An 18,647-nucleotide genomic window follows, 5' to 3' on the forward strand; every position below is an offset into this window, starting at 1 on the left:
TGCCATCCCCTATTCCTTTGGGGAGCAGAGGAACTGGGGAAGGGCCCCTGAGTTGGTTTCTCTCTGAGAAAAAGGAGGTTGTGGGAACTGGATCCTCTATAATTTTGCGGGGGGAATCAGAGCCCCCATCCTGGGCACGTGTGAATGAAAAATCTCAATGAGGGGTCTGATCAGGGGACCCCAAGGCAGACATGGGGGAGGAGGAGTGGGGCTGTTCCTGAGAAAAGAAGCCTCTGAGGAGCCTCTCTTGGTGGTCTTGACATGGGTTTTAGGGGGCCCCCTCTGCCCCTTGCCCCCCTTCCGGCCATTTTTCTCTGCGCTGAGCCTCCAGACAGAGGACTTTGGGCTCTGCGGATCCAAGGCCAAGATGGCGCTGCTTGTTCTGCCTTTCACCCAGAAGGAGACTTTGGGGGAGGGAGAAGATGGAGGGAAACGGGAGGCTTTCAAGTGGGGGGCAACTGGATCTGGAGACCCTCAAGGTCCGATTTGGGGGCAGGATGGCAGGCCCCAAGGCCTCATCCAGGGGGACATGAGGAGCTTCATGGGGGAAAATGTATTTCTTTCATTTTCCAACCATTATCCCTTTTCTCGCTGCCTCTGACCTGTGTCAAAGTCCCGGCAGGGAGGGGGTCTCTGTCTCTCCAGAGGACTCCCCAAACCATCTTCCTGTCCCTCTTTCAGGCCTTCACACCTGCCAGGGCATGTACGGCTGTGAGCTCCGGGGAGACGGGAGCAAAGGAGGGTTTATGCGCTTTGGCTACGACGGGAGGACTTTCATCACCTTCGACAAGGAGACCCTCACCTGGGTGGCTCCTGAGCCCCAGGCCCAGATCACCAAGAGGAAGTGGGATGCTGATTCAGGCTTCAATCAGGGAACGAAGGCCTACTTGGAGGAGGAATGCATTGAGTGGCTGAAGAAGTACCTGTCCTACGGGAAGGAGACGCTGCTGAGGACAGGTGAGCATCTGGGCCCAGGCTGGGCTTTCTTCTTTTATGGCTGGACATCTTGCACACATTCGGCCCCCTTTGGGTCCCTGCTCTGCAGCCTGGATGCCCGGGAAGGAATCCCCCTCCTCCCCTTCCTGCCTCTCCAGGACGCAGGAAGCCCTGCTTAGTTCCCATTGCCAGGCAGCCATTACGTTGTGCAGGAACCGCAGCCTCTGCCCTCCCAGACCGTAGGTGTGGCTGGCCAGAATCGAGGGCCTGGCGGGTGTCTGTGTGGGTCAGGCAGCAAAAGCACTGAGGGGTGTCCTGAGCACAGCCCACGAGGAGGCAACAGGCCACTTGGGGTTCTTCAGTGAAGCCACCATTAGCCAAAACGTGGCCAAGTGTGATGTGTGGCCTTGACTTCCTCCCAGCAGCTGTCCTTCCCTCCCCATCCCACAGGGGGCTCCCTCCCTCCCTGCCTTGCACCCCCCACCCCCGGCTCTCCTCCTCTTGACGTTTTGGTGTCCCTTGAAAGGGGCCTGGAGCAGCCCAAGATTTGGGGGAGTGGAAGAGGACCCAAAAAGTAGGGAGAAACTTCTGTGTTGTTCTTTTGAAAGGGAACTTAAAAGAGCAGCTCCAGTAACCCTCCCCTGAAGGGAGCAGCCCAAGATCAGTCACTTCAAAGCTGGCCGTGTGGAATTTCCTCAGACCCTCAATTTGCTGGCAGAGATTTTTCGGACTGTGTCACTGGGAAGGACTCAAAATCAGGAGTCCTTGTGGCTGAGCACTTTCCCGATTTGGAGCATCTCCAAAAACTCTTGGAGACGCTGCAGGTGTGGAGTGTTAAATCCCTGCGTTAAAACTAAGTATTGGGAGACTTTCCTGCCTGTCAAGTTTCTCGTCCCCCTACGGGCTCTGGAGGGGCTCAGAGTTAATTCCGGGGGTGTCGTTTCTGCAGAGGCCCCAGTGGTGACGGTGAGCAGCAAGACGGAGGCCGACGATGGGATGGAAACTCATGTCTGCCGCGTGGATGGCTTCTACCCCAAGGAGATCGAGGCCTCCTGGAGGAGGGATGGGGAGGAATGGCTGCAGGACACCTTCCGTGGGTTTGTGGCCCCCAATGCAGATGGGACCTACCACTACTGGCTCAGCATCCGGATTGATCCCCAAGAGAGGGACCGCTATCGGTGCCACGTGGAGCATGACAGCCTGTGGAAGCCTGTGGACAAAGCCTTGAAGGGTGAGAGGCTGCAGGGAGGGAGAGGCTGGGCTCTTTTTCAGGGTGGAGGATTGTGGGAAAGAAATTTGACCCCAGCTGTGTCCAGATGTAAGCATCCTTGAGCTTTAATCCAGTGGTTTTTCCCATGTTTGAGGTTTGTGGACGTGCAGGGAACAGTCCGTAGAATCGGCTTCTGGTTCTTGAAAGGAAGCAGCGGAGTCCCACCCCAGTGGTTGGCCCTTCCTGAGGAGATGCACCCAGATCCTCCCTTAGCCTCCCTCCCGGCCTGTTTGCTGCCTCCAGCAGAGCAGGAGGAGTTATGCTGAGCCCAGAAACAGGTTTTCTTTTGTTTGGAATTCCTCCAGTGCAAAAATCAGGAGGAGTCAGGTAGCCCCTTTTCTGAGTGCCAAATTGTATTCAAAGTTGTGAACTGCGGCTCCCTTCAGGAAATGCATAGAGTGGCTGGACTGGTACATCAGTAGTCAGCAAAGGGGCTGCCGGTCTGATTTTTTGCCATCTTAGACGAACACGGCTTTCCTCCTGTAAAGAACAAAACGTCACTGTGTGTTGCTGCTCTAAGAAAGAGGCGCAGACATTGTTTTACGATCAGTGATCTGCTGGGATTCCTGAGGCTCAGCCGAAAACCAAAGGCAAAAGCCTTGTGTCAGACAACTCTGTGTATGCTGATAACTTCCACTGACATTTTTTTACCCTGGACTTCCAAAACTGCAGAATATCAGTCTTTTATTGACGATAGCATCACAATTATACAAGAAATGCTCAAATTTTATTTTTATGCTGATATCCCAGACTGTCAGGTCTACGATGTTCAAACCTCCACGAAGAAAGATCTCTTGAAACCTGAGTTAGGCTCAAAAAGAAATTCATCTATTGAGATGTACATGCAGCTTCAGAGCATTGCTGAAACTAAAAGCCCGCGCTTTCCCACTCTACTTTTACCCTCCTGTTTACCCTCCTTCCCCTCAGCCAGTCCTGGGTTCTCATGTTGGTGCGACCTTGTACCTTCCTGGCTTCAGATAACAGTCCATCTGGGTTAAGGTCTCACCTTCCTTGCTCCCCCTTCCCCCTGCTAAACTAATGGCAGAAACAAGCAAGCAACTAATGAGCTGATAGACTGATTGCTGGAGGTTCTGACACAGGCACAATAAAATACCCCTTTGGTTTCTTTACCAAGTATCAAATCACAAGCACCATGGCTGCTATTCAGTGAGAGCCATGAGTTTTGTGCAAGAGAAATTTAAAGTTCTTTTGTTCTCTTTTATTTGTTGTTGATCAGAATGAAATAGGAAACAAATAGACTCAGTTATCTCTGAAAGATGACAGATAAAAGGGGAGAGCTGTGTGACGCCTCTGGGGCTTCCCAGCCTGACTCTGAGGTTCTTTCATGGGGCGGCAGAGAGGGGGAAGGAGATGCAGTCAGAGCCACGGCCGATGGGAAACTCTCTGGCGTAGGATGGGGGATCTGCCCTCTGGAGCTCCCTGACACACAACAGTTGTGCAGATTGTGAATTGGGGGGGTGCCTTTGAGGAACTTCCAGGCAAACTCTTTCTTGGCTCTTTTGTCCATGGGAAGGCTTTAGCCGCTGTCACCCAGCTGGCCTACCTTAGAGGGTTGTTGTGAGAGGAACGGAAGGAGAATATTTGGACCCCTGCCCTGAAGAGATTCCAGTAGTAATGTACGGCTGTGAGAGCTGGACCATAAAAAAGGCCGAGCGCCGAAGAATTGATGCCTTTGAACCATGGTGCTGGAGAAGACTCTTGAGAGTCCCCTGGACTGCTAGGAGGTCAAACCAGTCAATCTTAAAGGAAATCAACCCTGATTGCTCATTGGAAGGATCGATAATGAAGCTCAAGCTCAGATACTTTGGTCACCTAATGCGAAGAGAGATCTCTTTGGAGAAGACCCTGATGCTGGGAAAGATTGAAGGCAAAAGGAGAAGAGGACGGCAGAGGATGAGATGGTTAGATAGCATCACTGAAGCAATGAACATGAAACTGAGCAAACTCAGGGAGGCAGTGAAGGACCGGAAGGCCTGGCACAGTATGGTTCATGGGGTCACGGAGAGTCGGACACGACTTAACGACTAAACAACAACCTGAAGAGATGAAATTCAACCAAGGCCTCTTGGTTTGCAGAAAGATAGACCTGGTTCTTACCAGAAACCACAGTGTCAGAGGAGATGCCTTAATAAACATATTGTAACTTTTAAGGACATGAACATGTTCAGCAGATGCCAAACTTGGGCTGTGTGCATGTGTGTGTGTTTCTGTGTCCACGCGTGCGTGCAAGGAACAGCCAACAATGTCTTTCTGCTCAGGGCCCATTTTGCAGCTGGGGCTCCCTTCCTCATTGGAAACTGGTCCCGCACGGAAGGGAGGCTAACTGTCTCCCCAACACAGAGGATCCCCAACCTCAGGATGGGAGGACCGCCTCAAAGCCCAGCCTCTCCAGATAGACCAGCCCTCCCCACACGGGTGCCCTCCGAATGGGTGGGACTGGATATCCCATCATCCCTAACCAGCATGGCCCTTGCCTTGGATAATGGGAGTTGAAGTCATCAGCCGCTGGAGAGAGAGGCTGGTGAAATTTATTTCAGGCTCTAGCTGGAAACTCTGGGCATCCTTGGGAAGGAGCCTGGAGGGGCCAGGGGGGCCTGGATGGGCCAAGGGGCTGCCCAGATGAGGCAGCTTCATGTGGGGGGCTATGCCTGGAGAAAGAGTCCCCCAAGGCTTGGGCAGGGCACGGCAGCAGCTTCTCTCCCCTCCGATTTCCACATCCAAAGGGGGCCCTGAGAGGCTTTGGCCTGTCTCATGTTTGGCTCCCTTCCAACATCCTGGTTTGGGAAACAGCCGGCATTTCGTTTCCCAGGGATTCTCCAGGCCCACGGAGGCCGGATTCACACAGCAGATTTAACCGGGCCAGTGATACAGCTGGGAGGTGCCTTTGCACAACTTCTCACACCAGGTTAATGGCAACCTTGGTGAATTTTCCCCTCTGCAACTCAAGTGTTTTGTGTGTGAATCCCTGTTTGCACAGGATGCTGCACCATAAACTAACCAGTGTCTGAAAACAAACAAGGTAAACCTGTTGTGAACCCAGAGAGGAAAGAGAGTATCTGAAGGACCAGCTAAGTCAGCAGAAAGGCAGTTTCCAGAGACTCACCCAGAAATTGGAAGGTTCCTCTAAGGACCTTGCTTCAGCTGTCTAAATACAGAACTGTAAGAGGGAGGCAGAATCTCATTCCTCTTCCCCACAGGCATGGCCTAATTTCTACTCTACATGCTCGGTGGAAGGCTAACCACAGAAGAGAGCAGGACATGGTTCTAGACCTGAAAAGACCCTTGCATCTACTCACACTTTGCTCATCATAGGAAGTGTAAAAGCAGCAGCAGCAGCAATTCATTATCAACTAAATTTGGCTATCATCATAACAACTATCATAACCAGAAGAGGGATTTATTATTTGAGTCCAACATTCCCCAGAAGAACCGCCAAAGGAGGGAGCAGCCAGCTTAGTTTGTTGTGGGAAACCCGAGGAACGCTGAAGGTTTGTGAAGCTTCATGTCTCCGCTGGAGAATGAGAAGAAATGGGGGATTATTGGGGTTCTTTGCACCCCCGGCCTTTTCCCAGAGGAGAGACATGTCTGCGCCTTTCAGAGACCACGAGAGCCGTTGGGCGTTTTGAGTAGAACCAAGTTCACTCGGGGTTTCCGACCTTCGCCTCTTCCCCGCCTGTGAGGGCTCTGCGGGGTCCAAAGGGAAGCGACCCCCTGCCTGCGCCCCTCCCTCTCCCCCTGGCCCAGATCACCCCCCCTGCTCTTTTGAGCCCCGCAGTTCCGCCCCTCCCCCAAGACGCGGAATCCCTGCAAGGGGATTTTCCCCATGGAACTTTCCTTTTCAGCCTCTCTCCCTGGTTGCGCCTGGTTGTCTGCCTAACAACCATAGATGACAGGGGAATGCTTTTTTTCTACTGGTTAAGCCTGGCCAATCGCTGGCTCACAGAGCTCCCGGCTGCCCCTGCACGGCCCCTCCGCTCGGCCACCTCGCCTGCCTCTGGTGGCGGCTGGGCTGCTCCTTCGGGCTTCGGGCGCTGCGAGGACCAGCTCATTTCTCGGATCGGTTCCGCAGATTGGGAAACGCGGAGGCTGTGCGAGGGAGCGATGGGGTTACGGCGGCTGTGTGAATGCAGTGGGGTGAGAGTCTGCAGAGAAACGCTCCTGGAATAATCTCCCTAAAGAACCGTCCAGCTGGATTTTCACCCAGGCCTCGATCTCCCCCCCCCGCCCAAAACCCTAATGTCCCCCAAGCTTGTTTCTGGGATTGTTGTTGTTGTTCAGTCGTTAAGCCGTGTCCGACTCTTCGTGACCCCATGAACCATATTGCACCAGGCCTTCCTGTACTTTACTGCCTCCCTGAGTTTGCTCAGTTTCATGCTCATTGCTTCAGTGATGCTATCTAACCATCTCTTCCTCTGCCATCCTCTTCTCCTTTTGCCTTCAGTCTTTCCCAGCATCAGGGTCTTTTCCAAAGACCCCTCTCTTCGCATTAGGTGACCAAAGTATCTGAGCTTGAGCTTCATTATCAGTCCTTCCAATGAGCAATCAGGGTTGATTTCCTTTAAGATTGACTGGTTTGACCTCCTAGCAGTTCAGGGGACTCTTAAGAGTCTTCTCCAGCACCACAGTTCAAAGGCATCCCATTCTTTGGCGCTCAGCCTTCTTTATGGTCCAGCTCTCACAGCCATACATTGCTACAGGAAAAACCATAGCTTTGACTATGCGGATCTTTGTCGGCAAGGTGATGTCTCTGCTTTTTAATATGCTGTCTAGGTTTGCCATAGCTTTCCTCCCAAGGAGCAAGCATCTTTTAATTTCATGGCTGCAGTCTCCGTCTGCTGTGATCTTGGAGCCCAAATAAATGAAGTCTGTTACTGCTTCCATTTCTACCCCTTCTATTTGCCAGGAATTGATGGGTCCAGATGCTATGATCTTACTTTTTTTAATGTTGAGTTTCAAGCCAGCTTTCGCACTCTCCTCTTTCACCCTCATCAAGAGGCTCTTTAGTTCTTCTTCACTTTCTGCCATTAGGGTGGTATCGTCTGCATATCTGAGGTTGTTTCTCATGTTTCTCCCTGCAATCTTAATTCCGGCTTGTGATTCTTCCAGCCTGGCATTTCTCATGATGTACTCTGCATATAGGTTAAATAAGCAGGATGACAGTATACAGCCTTGTCGTATTCCTTTCCCTATTTTGAACCAATCAGTTGTTCCGTGACTGGTTCTAACTGTTGCTTCTTGGCTGGCATACAGATTTCTCAGTAGACAGGTAAGGTGGTCTGGTACCCCCATCTCTTTAAGAATTTGCCACCGTTTGTTGTGATCCACACAATCAAAGGCTTTTGCATAGTCGATGAAGCAGAAGTACATGTTTTTCTGGAATTCTTGTGCTTTCTCCATGATCCAGCGAATGTTGGCAATTTGATCTCTAGTTCCTCTGCCTCTTCGAAACCCAGCTTGTACATCCAGTGGTTCACATACTGCTGAAGCCTAGCTTGTAGGATTTTGAGCATAACCTTGCTAGCATGTGAAATGAGTGCAATTGTGCGATAGCTTGAGCATTCTTTGGCATTGCCCTTCTTTGGAATTGGAACGTAAACTGACCTTTTCCAATCCCGTGGCCACTGTTGTGTTTTCCAAACTTGCTGGCATATTGAGTGCAGCACTTTAACAGCATCATCTTTTAGTATTAAATACCTCAGCTGGAATACTGTCATCTCCACTAGCTTTGTTGTTAGCAATGCTTCCTAAGGCCCACTTGACTTCACTCTCTAGGATGTCTGGCTCAAGGTCAGTGATCACACCAGCATGGACATCAGGGACATTAAGATCTTTCTTGTATAGTTCTTCTGTGTATTCTTGCCACCTCTTCTTAATCTCTTCTGCTTCTGTTAGGTCCCTGCCTTTTTTGTCCTTTATCATGCCCATCTTTGCACTAAACGTTCCTTTCATATTCCAATTTTCTTGAAGAGATCTCTAGTCTTCCCCATTCTATTGTTTTCCTCAATTTCTTTGCATTGTTCGTTTAGGAAAGCCTTACCTCTCCTTGCTATTCTCTGGAAATCTGCATTCAGTTGCTTATATCTTTTCACATTCCTTCTTTCCACAGCTATTTGTAAAGCCTCATCAGACAGCCACTTTGCTTTCTTGCATTTCTTTTTCTTTGGGATGGTTTTAGTTGCTGCCTCCTGTACAATGTTACGGACCTCCGTCCATAGTTCTTGAGGCACTCTGTCTACCAAATCTAATCCCCAAATCTATTCATCACCTTCACTGTGTACTCACAAGGAATATGATCTAAGTCATACCTGAGTGGTCTAGTGCTTTTCCCTCCATTCTTCAATTTAAGCCTAAATTTTGCAGTAAGAAGCTCATGATCTGAGCCACAGTCAGCTCCTGGTCTTGTTTTTGCTGTCTGTATAGAGCTTCTCCATCTTTGGTTGCAAAGTGTATAATCAGTCTGGTTTTGGTATCGATCATCTGGTGATGTCCATGTGTAGAGTCGTCTCTTGTGTTGTTGGAAAAGAGTGTTTGCTGTGGCTATCTTGTTCTCTTGACAGAACTCTATTAGCCTTTGCCCTGCTTCATTTTGTACTCCAAGGCCAAACTTGCCTGTTATTCCAATTACTCCTTGACTTCCTACTTTAGCATTCCAATCCCCTATGATGAAAAGGACATCTTTTTTTGGTGCTAGTTCTAGAAGGTTTTGTAGGTCTTCATAGAACTGGTCAACTTCAGCTTCTTCGGCAACGGTGGTTGGGGCATAGACTTGGATTACTGTGATGTTGAATGGTTTGCCTTGGATTGGAGCTCCAGATTTAATAAAGTTTGATCCTGGGAAAAGGCACTGCCACACTCCTCCCAATTTCTTGCAAAGCCTCTTTAGGCTCCACCTTTCCTGCAGAAGGACAAAAGGTGTCTCCCCTGTGTATATGAACCGAGAGCAAACCCCACTCCCTTTTGGCACTGAAGATCTTACCTAGCCAGATGGGTAAGGAAACATTTACAAGAAAACAACCAAGCTCAGAGAACCCCAAGAACTCCAGAGCTCAACCCTGAGCTACAGATTTTCTCTTCTATTTGGTCTCTCTCCTTTATGGTGGGCTTTGCATCAAGGCCAGGATGCCAGAATTGGGGGGGGATGACAGAGTCAATACTGTAGGTCGCCCCCCATTCCAGGAAAAAAGGCAGCATCTCCCCCAGATTGAACTCAACTCCCATGACTTAACAAGCTTTTAGTTAAAAAATTAAAACCCTTGAATTTGACAATTATTTAATGTTTTAGTGTTGGTCAGGTCAATGTTTTAACAAAGAAGTCAGTGTTGAAGGACTGGAATGTGATTGATTTTGCTTGGATAAAAGTTGTAAGTGGAATCATCTTCTATATTTTGCCTAATTTTATATTTGTTTTTATTTGCTGCATGTCAAGAGAAGGTTCTCTCAAAGGTATTTCTGTGCTCAACTATCAATTCCAGGATATTCTTTTAAAAGTTCCATCCATGAGTTTTACATGAGGAAATGTTTATGTTGGGAAATGAGATTAAGAGGAGACAAGGAATATAAATGTCAGCCTTTATATCTATTTAAAATATACAAAACGGAAAAACTCAAGCATAAAATATATCTTCAACAATACAAAAGTGACAACAAAGGGTATAAATAATATGATACAAATATACCAGACAGCAGGGAATAAGCAGTGAGCCTAAAAAAGGTAAAATCAGGAAAGCAGCAGAACAAGTAAGAGGAAGGATACTTCTCTTATACAGAGTTTGCCACCTGATTCTAATAGTTCACAGCCAAAAACAATCTATTAATTCTATAGTTAATACTGTTAAAGGTGTAGATCTTGCAAATGTCCAACACCCCTTCTCAAGATCTTCTCAGCATAATCATTCTTTTTTTTTTTGTCTGTGCTCAGCCATTGCTGACCCTGCAGTGACTGCTTGGACGAGTCCTTGCAGTTTGCAAGGCAACTGTTTTTCGGAAGTGGTTTGCCAGAGCCTCCTTCCTAGGGCAGAGCCCAGCTGGCAAGCACAGGAGGCGGGGTTTCCGTTGCTTCGCGCCCTTTTCGGGCACACACGGTTTTTCACGCTTACCAGCAACTGCTCCCAACTCCTTTTTGCAAGGCGCTGCCAGCATTTTTCCTCCCACCGGAGTGAGAGTCCCCATTTATCTACTCACGTAAGTTTTCGAACTGTTGGGTTGACAGGAACTGGGGAGGAAACAGGAGCTCACCCTGTTTAATGCGAAGGCTGGACTCGAACCGCTGAAGTGTCGACCATTTCTGGCTGGCAACTTTACAAACTTTTCTCTTGTTAATGGCTTGGTTAAAATATCAGCGACCATTTCATCTGCAGGACAATATATAATATCTATGAGTCCTTTCTGGTATAAATCCTTTACAAATTGACACCTTAATCCAATTGCTCTACTTCTCGCCTTAATACTTTCTCCTTTACATATAGTAATACAGGCTTGGTTGTCTTCAAACATCACAACTGGTGTAGGTTCATTAATACCGAAGTCCTTTAATAAGTGAAGAATCAATTCCACATTGTTGCATGCATTCGCTGTTGATATATGTTCTACTTTCGCTGAGGATTGAGCCACGACAGCCTGTTTCCTACTAGTCCAATCAACAAGATTGTTTCCAAAATAAAACAGATATCCACTAGTTGACTCTTCTCCCCAGCTAGCATCCACGTATACGACTAATCTAGGATTTTCACAAGATGATACCTTTAATGTTAAGTCCTCTGTTCCTTTCAAGTATCTTGCCACTCTCTTTACAGTATTCCAATCATGATGGTTTGGTGAACTCACTTTTCTACTTAAAATATTAACAGCTGCTGCAATATCAGGTCTCGTGGTTTTACTCAAATAAAGGAGTTTACCTATAGCTTCTTGGTATTTACCATGATTTGTAAATAACTGTCCATCCTTCAATTTTAAGTAGGTTAATTTTTTTTTAATAGAATTTTTTATTCTTTACAACAAACACAAAACATACATAAACAAACAAAAACATACAAAAGCATAAAAAAAAAATCTTCCATTTTATACCGTGTGTCAACCAGTTACCAACTCGTTGGTGCCTCTTTCATAATCTTAAATTCTCATATCATCTATTCAAAATATACTTGTATATTTATCAATTAACAATTATTAATCATTCATAGCTAGTCTATAGAATCATTTATTACAAGAAATTTTAACTTTCAATAGGATTAGTAGTACATTTTTATCCATCGATTATATGTGTATATATATACTAATTAATATCAAATTTCTATTATAAAATTTCCTAATCCATTACATTACTATATTTTCTCATCCAATCATTAATAAAACGAATCCCATGTCATATAAAATTACTTATCTTCTTACTCTAATTTCAAATATCAATTTAACTCATCTCTGCACATTCCATAATTTTCAATAACTTCCTCCTGCAAAGGTACTTTTTCATTCTTCCAGTTCTTAAAAGTTACAGTTCTAACCACTATCAAATACATACTTAATTCTTCACTACGTGTTTCAACAAAAATATCTCTAGTTTAAACTCTATATGTTACTATATCCAACCATGTATGAATTTTAGTCTAATCTCTTAAAACATTTACAATCAAATACAATTCTTTACTATATATCTCAGTTTTATACCTTATTCCAACGCTTGCATAGTTTTAAGTTCACCCTTTTCATTCAATATCCCAAAACATCTGTTTATTCCTTTTTCTATATTATTGGATAAGAGAAAGCAATAATAAATGTCCTTTCAAGCATTCTGCTTTTTGAAGCTTCTGTCAGTTCCATCATTGTTGTATTCCCCTCATTTTTTCTTTAGGCATCTGGAGTAGTTTCTTTCAATATTGTTTTACTTCTTTTTATGCATTCTCTTAGTACGATTTTCCATTATAATCTTGTATAATCTTTTTCTCACCCTCAGTACCAAGAACAAGTCTGTCCCTCTTCATTTATCAGTTGATTAACCCTTTTAATTCTCAGTGTATAAGCCTCAAAATAATTATGTTTAATGTTTCTGATTTCTTGTGCTATTTCTTCCTTTTCCATTAGTCCCGTTTTATGTTTAATTAAGTCCATTTTAGCTTTAATATCTTTTTTTTCTTTTTTTTGCGGGAATTTCTGCAGCTCTTCTTCCAGTTTTTTATAGTCATCCTCGATAGTTTAAAAATCTTTTTCTGCATTGTGTTTCTCGTATAGTCTATTATCTTGTATAAACCTTCATTAAGTCAAAGGATTCTTTATCTTTGTTCTTGCCAAGAGAAAGAAGAAAAAGAAAAAGAAAAAGAAAAAAAAAGAGGAGGGGAAAGGCTAGGTCTCTTTGAAAATCCAACTTGGGGGGGGAATAGAGAGCAAAGCAGAGCTTCTAGCAGAAAGAAGAGCTACTGCCACTAATCAAGGCTCTTGTGACTAACTCAAACTTTCCATCTTGAATTATTTTCAAAGTCGCTTTCAACTCCGCTTTCTTGTTTATAGTTGTTCAGATGGCACCTGTATAAACATGCACATCCCACTATCTTTTTAGAAAGCCCAGTGTCCTTGAGCATACGTCACAATAAAAAAAAAAGGCACTATATCGAGCCTCTGGATGGCAGTGCAACTTACTTTCATTTACTTTCTCTTAACTCCATTTTCCCCATTTGCAAATCAAAAAATATAAGTTTCTTATAACAATAGAAAAATCTTAGTCAAAAAAGAAGCTTAAGATAAAAAATTATTAAGTATTGAAAAGAAAAAGCCAGTCCAATTAAAAATATATTTTTTTAAAAAGAAAAACATCTTGCCAATTCCACTAAAAAGGGAAAGTTAGAAAGAAAAGATTTTTCCCCCTTTTTTTTTTATAAGGCTCAATCTCGCCGCTTAATCCACTTTTCTTCACTTTTAAAAATCTCTTTAAGTTACTTAAGGTGTTCTCTAAGAATAGTTGAATAGTAAAGGTCCATCTCATCCGGTTGACACCCCTCTCTTCTTCCTTTGGAGCTGTCCCGGCTTTCGCAGTCATTAAATGGCTGCCTCTCCTCCGCCGGCTTCAAGAGCTTCTCCTGGGATCAATCTGGGACTTGCAGTGTCCCTGAGATCCACAGGACGCGCCCTTTGTGATCGCCATCTCTACGGGACGGCTTAGGTCCATCAGGACCGTCCGGGGGGGGAGATATCGGCTGCGATCCTGGGAGCCCAGGATCCCCCGCCGTATCTCCGCGACGCCAGCTCCGCCCTCCCTTAAGTAGGTTAATTCTAATGGAGTACTTACAGGTTTACAATTTTTCATGCCAACAGATTCTATAAAGTCCATGATCTTTTGCTTTTGATTCAAGAAAAAACTTCCATCATTAAGTTTTTCAATTTCCATTCCTAGATAATATTTTACTTCCCCAAGCTGTTTAATTTCTATTTCAGTCTTTAATTCATTAGCTATTTCATTAACATCCTCCTTGTGTTGACAACATATTAATAAATCATCTACATAGGTCAGGATATATTGATATTGTCCATTCTTGAGTCTCATATATAAGCAGGGATCAGCCTTTCCTTGCTTAAATCCTTGATATAAAAGGTCTGTTAACTTATCATGCCAGCTTTTGGCTGATTGTAAACTTAATAAGAGTATTCATGGGCTTAAACAAACAAGATTTTCTTGTCCAATTCTTTGAAATCCTTCCGGCTGCACCATATAGATTTCTTCTGAAAGATCTCCATTAAGAAAAGCTGTTTTAACATCTAGATGTTCTACAAACATATTTCTTGAGCAAGCAACATTAAGAAATGTCCTAAATGTTGTATAATTAACCACTGGTGCACATGTATCAAAATAGTCAACTCCATGTCTCTGGGAAAAACCTTTCGCAACCAAACATACCTTATATTTATCTATACTTCCATCTGAATTATATTTGATTTTATATACCCATTTATTTCCAATGGCCTGTCGGTTAGGAGGTAATTCAGTAAGAGTCCAAACATGATTTTGTTGTAAAGACTGATATTCCTCCTCCATAGCTTCTATCCATTTTTCTCTTTCTCAAATAGGTAACTTACTAATTTCTTCCCAATTTGCGGGTTCTTGCAAATTCTCACAAAATCCATATCTTTCTGGAGGTTTACCTTTATTACTTCTATCTGATCGTCTTACGTTAGTTATTTGTTCTGTTTGTTTCACATGGTTTAATTCTTACTTCCCCTTCTGTTATGACAGCATCTCCCAAAGATGGACCTACTAATTGATCAATGGTCTCTACAGGTACCCCAGTGACCAATTCTTGTGGAACAATATCTACGCTCTGTAAATCAGTTGTTAATATAGCCTCAACTGTCTTTTGCATTATATTTCTCTCATCCACATATACAACATTGCAACATTTCACTTCAAGAGTTTTAGGATCAAAGACTCTATACCCTTTCCTCCCAGGAGGATATCCAACAATGATTCCAATTTCAGCTCGTGAATCAAGCTTCCCTCTTTTTTCTTTTGGAACATAAGAATATGCTTTAAACTTGGTTTCTTTCCAAACCATCGTTCAAAAGGTGTCTTACCTGTCACTTTACCAGGAATTCTGTTATGCAAAGAAGCTGCTGTAACTACCGCTTCAGCCCATAAAGAGTCAGGGAGTCCAGCTTGCATCAACATAGATCTAGACGTCTCCTGTAACATTCGATGCAACTTCTCAGAACATCCATTCTGTTGTGGAGAGTAAGATATGGTTACTTTACGTTCTATGCCCTCCTGTTCCATAAAGCTCTTAAGATCTGCATGACAATATTCTCCACCTCCATCAGTACGTAGTGTTAAGGGTGCCTTACCAAATCGGTTGTGGCTACATGGCACTTAAACCTTTCAAGGGTCTCATCCTTGTTTTTAAGTATATATACATAACTATATCTGCTCTTAAATTCAGTGAAGGTAAGAAAATATCTGTTCTTTGCCTGCAGATAATGGCATAGGACCCACTAGGTCCGAATAAACCTCTTCCAGAAAATCCTTATCCTGTACATTGGATTGTCCTGAATAACTAGGAGCCGTCCCCTTTGCTTTTATACAGATTTCGCACCTTTCTTTGGCTTTATCACATTTAAAGGCATTAATTCCATTTTCTGTCAAATTTTCGATACTGTATGGCACTTTTATTTCCCAAGTTTCAATAAAATGCCAATAAGAAGACTTGAGATGAGACTTCTTTAAGATAGCAGATGTATTTTGATCAAGACACAGCTGGGTGACCCCAATCAACACATTAACAAGAGATGTTGATGGAACCACACCTCACAAAACAAACATCAGAGGCTTTATAGACATTTAAATCTGTAATCAGATAGTACATCCCCTCATACCCATACAAGGGATTTTTGGGACGGTCTGAGCAAGTGAAAGGTGGTTCTTAGGAAGGTAAACTTAAATGTAACTTTTTCTTCTGGTTACCAAGGGAATGGCATACCAGATTCTTCTTATCTTTCTCTAGAATGCAGGGCCTGACAACTGTTGCAAAAAGCTTGGTACAACATTGAGCTTGTACTCGGCTAATTGCTTATTCGAAGACAATCGGGCATTCAGCAAAGAGATGGGGGGGGAAGAAACCAGTGCTCTTTACAAAACAAAAGCAAGTTAACCCTTTAGAAATAAAATAGAGTGCACTGTTACAGGTATGGTTATACATTATGTGAAGCATATATATATATATATATATATATATATATATATAAAAATATAAAATTGTGTATCAAAATAATGCCCTTCAATACATTGCATATTCCTATGAGCTAACTTCACATGCCATGAATAAAGACAAGTTTTATGATCACAGATATCTTGCCTAGTTTGACATGTGGGCCTCCCCCCATTTGTTATAATATTACCATTAACATCAATGATATAATGAAATCCATCTTTTTCATCAACTTTAAGCACCAGACCAGTTCTATCATTAATAATTTTTCCTGCATTAGATTTAAGCATTACAGTGTAACCATTCTTCCTGATCCTTTTAGTACCGAGCAAATTATTTGAGGCTTCAGGAACAAAAGCACCATTTGTTAATGTAAGGTTCACTACCTCACCTGTAGAAGTAACAACTCTTAAAGGCACAGTTCCAATTCCAAGAACCTTTAGCCTTTGTTGATTTGCTTGCAATCTCTCTGGTCTATTTTCTGTATCAAGTTCACTGAAACTTTCTCTAAACCGGCAAATATGGATAAAACTACCACTATCAAGGAGAAAATGCCTTCTATCATTTACACCTTGACAATCAGGTATTTGAAACACTTGATTATCATTGCAAGCAGTCATACTGTTATTAAACCTTTGTTTATCTCTCTTATTTGGTCTACCATTTAATGGTTTAAAGTCTCTGTGGCTATTAAAATGTCCTTGTTTACTAAAAGACATTCTTTGTGTAGGAACATTTACTCCCCTGGACTTTTGACCTTCTACCCCTTTAACTCTACAATACTTAGCAATAAGCCCAATCTTCGAGCACACATAACATCTCCTTTCCTTAAGATCAGGTCTTGTTCCTAATACTGACCTTTCTCCAGGTGTGGTATCTGTTACCCTTTTAAGGCTCTGCAGAGCTTCTCAAATAAGCAATTGTATAATCTAAATCCACTTTTGCAATAGACTCAAGCATAACTTTTTGATTTGCAAAGGATTGGGGTAGACTAAGTAATATACAGGGGTGAAACTCAGAGTCAGACATCTCTGCTCCTGCAGACTGAAGCTCTGAAACAAGCTTTAACATTTCATCTAAGTGTTTATCAATACTAGTTCCTTCTTTCATCCTCATACTATACAATCTTTCTTTCAAAAATATCACATTCTTATCTGATCTAATGAAATATTTTCCCTTAAGGGCATTATATAAACCTTTAGCTGTTCTATATTTAGTTACTAATGGACTTTCATGATCTTCTATACAGGCATATAATATCATTAAGACTTTTGCTTCTTTCATTTTATACTCCTTTTGCTCTCACATGTGAAAGTTACATATTCCTATTTAACTTTGGAATTACAAATACGCTGTTATTATTACTTACACCCCATTGGAAACCTTGAGTAGATGTAATACCTCCATCTGTTAAAGTGCCTAAGGTTACAGACATTTTAAAATTACTCTATACAAACTCCTCTGCTAAATTCTCTTTTAGTTTAAAATATTTACTATCAATATTTTGCTTACATAAATCACCTTATCTCTTTAAAGATTTCTTGCCGTTAAAAAGGGAAAAAAAGGAAAAGGGCTCTTTGCTTTGCTGTCCGGATCAAAGGAAAAATGCCAAACTTAATAACTTCCTTGTCTCCTCTTAAAGAGGTTTATTGGCTTCTCAAGCCCAACCATCGTCTGCTACCAATTTGTTGGGAAATGAGATTAAGAGGAGACAAGGAATATAAACGTCAACCTTTATATCTATTTAAAATATACAAAACAGAAAAACTCAAGCATAAAATATATCTTCAACAATACAAAAGTGACAACAAAGAATATAAATAATATGATACAAATATACCAGAGAGCAGGGAATAAGCAGAGAGCCTAAAAAGGTACAATCAGGAAAGCAGCAGAACAAATAAGAGGAAGGATACTTCTCTTATACAGAGTTTGCCACCTGATTCTAGTAGTTCACAGCCAAAAACAATCTCTTATTAATTCTATAGTTAATACTGTTAAAGGTGTAGATCTTGCAAATGGCCAACAGTTTGCAATTTGAAATCAGTCAAATTTAGCTTGAATTTAGCTCAAAACATGTGCTATAGGAAGGAGCAGCAACACCAGTAGAACTGTTTCACTTCTTTGGTTTTTATCTATTCTGTACTATCTGCAGTTATACCCATTTGTAGCCAATGGTCCATATCTGGAAAAATGTTCACATTACATGTCTTAGGCCTAATTAAAAAAACAAAAACCTCGTGAGAGGTACACACAAACAGCCAGTGAAACGGCAAAGGAGGAACAGATAGCTGAGAGCTTTTGAGGGTTTTTCCACCCTTAGTCCCTCACTGAGCCCATTCAAGACTGCGGCTCCGTAGCGCTATATCCAGAGCCTTGGCACAATTGCATCTTGTTTCTGGAAAATGAAGTTTTGCTTGCAGTCCTGCCCACTGTTGTCACCTCGCAGCTGACTACTGCAATTTGCTCTGCTTGGGGCTGTCCTTGAAGACTGGTTGGAAGCATCAGCCGGTTCAGCAGGCAGCAGCCTGGATAGTTTTGGGTGCATCAGGGTTTGCTTGTGTAACACCATTAGTGTGGGAGCTGCTGAAGCCTTCTCAGACCCCCCAGAACAGCCGACCCCCAGATATTGGGGCCACCCCCAAGGGAGGTGTCTGGGACACCCAAAGATCTCGCTGCCCAAATGGTGCCACGTCAGGCCCTTCCTCCTGTTAGGTTAGATTATTCCATTGTACTTC

At 43.3% G+C, this 18,647-nt stretch overlaps 1 protein-coding gene across 2 annotated transcripts in view; it reads left to right on the forward strand.

Moving 5' to 3' along the window:
* Positions 1-18,647, forward strand: part of LOC103049541 (DLA class I histocompatibility antigen, A9/A9 alpha chain-like) — a 78,434-nt gene that overhangs the window by 36,260 nt on the left and 23,527 nt on the right. For both annotated transcript variants that reach the window (XM_088129574.1, XM_088129575.1), the window contains exons 3-4: positions 682-957; positions 1,886-2,167. In XM_088129574.1, coding sequence (XP_087985700.1) covers positions 682-957; positions 1,886-2,167 — 558 coding nt within the window. The remainder of the gene's footprint in view (positions 1-681; positions 958-1,885; positions 2,168-18,647) is intronic.

The sequence above is a fragment of the Python bivittatus genome, unplaced genomic scaffold (assembly GCF_059951505.1).
Source record: "Python bivittatus isolate LINGU-HERP-01145 unplaced genomic scaffold, Pbiv_v1 ctg000810_np1212, whole genome shotgun sequence".
Taxonomy (NCBI): domain Eukaryota; kingdom Metazoa; phylum Chordata; class Lepidosauria; order Squamata; family Pythonidae; genus Python; species Python bivittatus.